Raw genomic sequence first — 3,853 nt, 5'->3', positions numbered from 1 at the left:
TCATATTCCTGGATTTGCAAGATTTAGCCCCCCAATCACGACTAATCATTTCAAATTGGCAGTTTAAAAAAAAACCAACAAAAAACTGGGTGAATTAGAGGGCTATAAACAATTTATCAAAATTGTTCTGCTTTTTTAAATGAAATGATGCAAAATCTATGAAGCAATTCCGAGATTTTAACCTCTTAATTCAGCTGTTGGATGATTGAGTCTTTTAACTAATTTTCTGGTTAAAATTAAAATAATTGCCTGGAAAACCCACTCTGATACTTGTATTAAACAAATATTGGTTAGTGCCACACATCATTATAAAATTCCAATAATAAAAATTATCTTATTTCTAACAGAGAGGAGTATCATGCCATGGCCATGCTGCTTTCCTTGACATTTGTGTTGACTCCAGAATTAGTCCCACAACCTTTTGGCCTGTCTTGTAACTTCTATCTATAGAAATAGAAATTGCCTGTAAGTTAGCTCATTTGCTAGCTCCAACTTGTATTTCAACATAGGGTTGAAAATGAGCTGTTCTTCCTCCTCAAATCCAATAATTATAAGCATTCTCATAAACAAACAATCAAGGGGAACAAATTAAGGAATTCCATAAGAACATGTATGAATAAATTGTCTCAAAACAAAACTTCCCAACATAGGGATATCACAGGGATCTCAAACTAATGTATCAGAGACTCATTCTAAGTAATAATACATCGCTCAGTGAATGAAATATCCTCCACCAAGTAAAATCTCAAATCATGAAAAAGAAAAAAAGTTATATACAAACCGAGAATTTCCAAGCATTTATCCAACTCTTCAATCATTCTGCCAAGGAACTGGAAAAACATTTTAAGCTGGATAAAAGACAAGGCTGCTCAGTGAGGTGTCGCAGTCGTTAATCATTCAATCGAACCCTTTGTCAAGAGTCGCACACCGGCAGCACCTCCGACTAGCCTTTACAGGTACAAACATCTCATGTTATTCCAAGAATCACCCACTTTCTCTAATACAATTTCCAGGCAAAAGAAACTTGTATTTATCTGCATTCTCTAGAAGAAATGATGGAAGATGAACGGCTGAGTAGGAATGAGGGATAGGTCCCATTTTCCCGATTATTTCCTTGAATGTGTACTCCTCCGGAAGCATGTCGAATAGATCAGCACCCTTGCAGATTACTCTCTGAATCCTTTTCGGGTTCAAATAGTGTGAGAACCTCACTCTATCATTATGGCTGTAAGCTTTCATCTTAAATATGAACTCACTGATGCGGCGGAAGCAAAAGCTGCAGTGCCAACCCGCATCTGCCAGAATCTCATCCGACTGGCGATAATGAGCATACCTTGTTTTCCCTGTTTGATACCTATGGACAGATGCCCTCCAGCTGTTGTTATCCACAAGAAACTCAAAGGAATAAAGATAATTCTTTAGCCGAAGATGAAGCACTTGAGGTATGTCATCACACCACCTGAGGAGATTGATAGTATGTCTGCTTGGTATCTCATCAACATCCGACATTATCAACAAGTCATCGTCTGTAATTCCTGCAATTTTGAGAAGTTGGTCTAATGCTACTCGCTGCAAAGCCTCCTCAACAAAGGGGTTTTCTGCTTTCTTAAACCTTCCTCCGATTGTCCCATAAGTCAACCGGGGCTCAACAAACTTGAATTGATCTCGATTGCTAGCAAAAACCATAGGCTTTGGAATTCCAGTAAATGTGGAATTAGACTCGAGAAGAACAAACTGTGTAATGTAGGGGTACAACTCTTGCCACCGTAGAGTAAGAATATCCACCTCATTACTAAACAACACCGCATCATAAACCCGTCTTGGAAATTCACGAATCCCCCAACCGTGAAGTTTGCAGAGCGTCTCCATCGACACATTTTCATGATAATAATGTGGGATATCATGGAAAGGTTTGGGTGGTGATTCCCACAGTGGCCGAAGAAAGTACGAAATCTTCTGGCCATGAAGATATATACCGAATATACATGTCGGAATCATAACAAATACAAAAATGTAAGTTTTGAAATCAATGCCGCGCAGTATACAACGGATTCTCGACATGCTCAACCGGCTTGATTCCTGTAGCATACAGAAAATACTATTGTTAACACTAATCAAATTATCAACATATATATAAATATCAAACTAACATTTAAAACAAGTCAGTCCAACTCCAAATACACTAAAGAAGAGTATAAATCTAGCTGGGGAAGTAACCATCCGAGCCCCCAATAAGCATATCATAATGTAGAAGGGGAAATTTAAAGAAGCAACGGAATATATGCAGCGTAATGAGCTTTCAGATTCTTAGAAAAGTATGATAGAAGCTAAAAAGTATATATATTTATTTATGTAATAAATAAATAAAAAACATAAGATTCCTTTCAAAACTAGCAATCCAATACCTTAAAGGCAAGTCAAAAGTTTCGTAAACAGAGTCCCCAAATATTTTATTTGTTGGCTTTCGTACATTTTTGGCATCAATTTCTTTTTTTTAGAGTTTTGGTTGAAGAAAGCTAAATTGTATTAAGCTCTTCAAAATAGTAATGAATAAAACTCAACAAAATAGTTAAATCTGATTAATTTGTAATCGATAACAAAGATCAAGGAGCAAACTGTGAATGCCCAAATCAAAAGCAAAGACATTTGTGTGAAATTTAATTGAAACCCCCCCAAAAACAATAAGATCAAGAGCAATACCTAGCAGCTAAGCCGTAGATAAATGATGGATATAGTTAAGATCTAAAAATTTTGAACCCCTCACATTCCCACTTAAAATTAACACCTAAAAATCGAATAAAAGAGATGAGAAAGAGTAAAATACCTGGCCACAAACATCTCCACAGATATCATCAGATTTTTTAGAACAATAATGTCCTCCTCCTTCATTCATCATCCACCACATATTTGTTTTTCAGAAAAAAAGAAAACCCAAGAAAGAGAAACCTTTTTAGCTTCCGCTAAAAAAAAACCCAGATAGATCAAGTTGAAAGTGTCTAGATCTCCGGCTCCCTCTTTTCTCTACTCTAGCGGATAGCTATAATCTCTGTAAAAGAGGAAAACCCAAAAAGGTCCAAGGGAGAGAGAGAGAGAGAGTGATCTGTGATGTTAATGAAAAGGATTAACGGAAAAATGACGCTTTAAATAGTTAGTTTATAGAAGCGCAAAAAAGAAAAAGAGGAAAGGAAAAGGGGGTGTCTGTCTATCTGTGAATGGGTGGCAGTTGTTAAGACCAATGCCCCAATGGAAGAGAGAAGATACAAATAAATAAGAAGGTTTAAAAAGAGTGAAAATAGCCGTTTCTCTTGTCCTCTACCCTCTCCTTTAAATAAATTTCTTCTGAGGAAGGAAACAAAGCATCCTGTTTCTCTGCGTTTACTGTTTTACCCTTGGGTTTTCTTTTCTTCGTGGCTAAGTCACAGGTGATAGGGTGAGGGTAGTTTAGAGAATATGGATAATTCGACCGGGTTGGATACGCGTTGGAAATTGGGGGAATTTGACTTGGCTCACTTACGTTTCATCACTCACTAATCTCATTTCATTTGAGTTGATGCGACTGTGTCGTGTCCTCCATTCCTCCTCCCTTTTTTTGCTTCTATCCACGTAAGTTTAGGCCTAAGACACGTGGCTCTCTCCCATCTCCGTTGAGCCGGATTTTTTCTTTCTTTAATTAAAATGGTTGAGCCGGGTTCTTAATGCACGCGCCTTTGCTAATCTTGCCTTTTTGGCTTAATCTAGTTTACCTTTAAAATTTTTTAGTTTTATTGGGGTTCATATTAAGATTTAGATATTTTTTTTATTTTTTAAAATAATAAAGATTAAATTAATTATTTTTATTAAAAATATCTATTTC

The 3,853-nt window shown here is 36.5% G+C and overlaps 1 protein-coding gene across 1 annotated transcript; it reads right to left on the bottom strand.

The window, feature by feature from the left end:
• Positions 1 to 580: 580 nt before the first annotated feature.
• Positions 581 to 3,298, bottom strand: LOC105764296 (uncharacterized). The gene is made up of 2 exons (XM_012582830.2): positions 2,825 to 3,298; positions 581 to 2,079 (listed from the first exon to the last, which is right to left on the bottom strand). The coding sequence occupies exons 1-2, from the start codon at positions 2,903 to 2,905 to the stop codon at positions 985 to 987; spliced, it is 1,176 nt and encodes a 391-aa protein (XP_012438284.1). The 5' UTR covers positions 2,906 to 3,298; the 3' UTR covers positions 581 to 984.
• Between the last annotated feature and the right edge of the window lie 555 nt (positions 3,299 to 3,853).

This window comes from Gossypium raimondii, chromosome 12 (assembly GCF_025698545.1).
Source record: "Gossypium raimondii isolate GPD5lz chromosome 12, ASM2569854v1, whole genome shotgun sequence".
NCBI classification, from domain to species: domain Eukaryota; kingdom Viridiplantae; phylum Streptophyta; class Magnoliopsida; order Malvales; family Malvaceae; genus Gossypium; species Gossypium raimondii.
The sequence above is the reverse complement of the archived record's forward strand: the minus strand, read 5'-3'. Positions and strand labels throughout refer to the sequence as shown.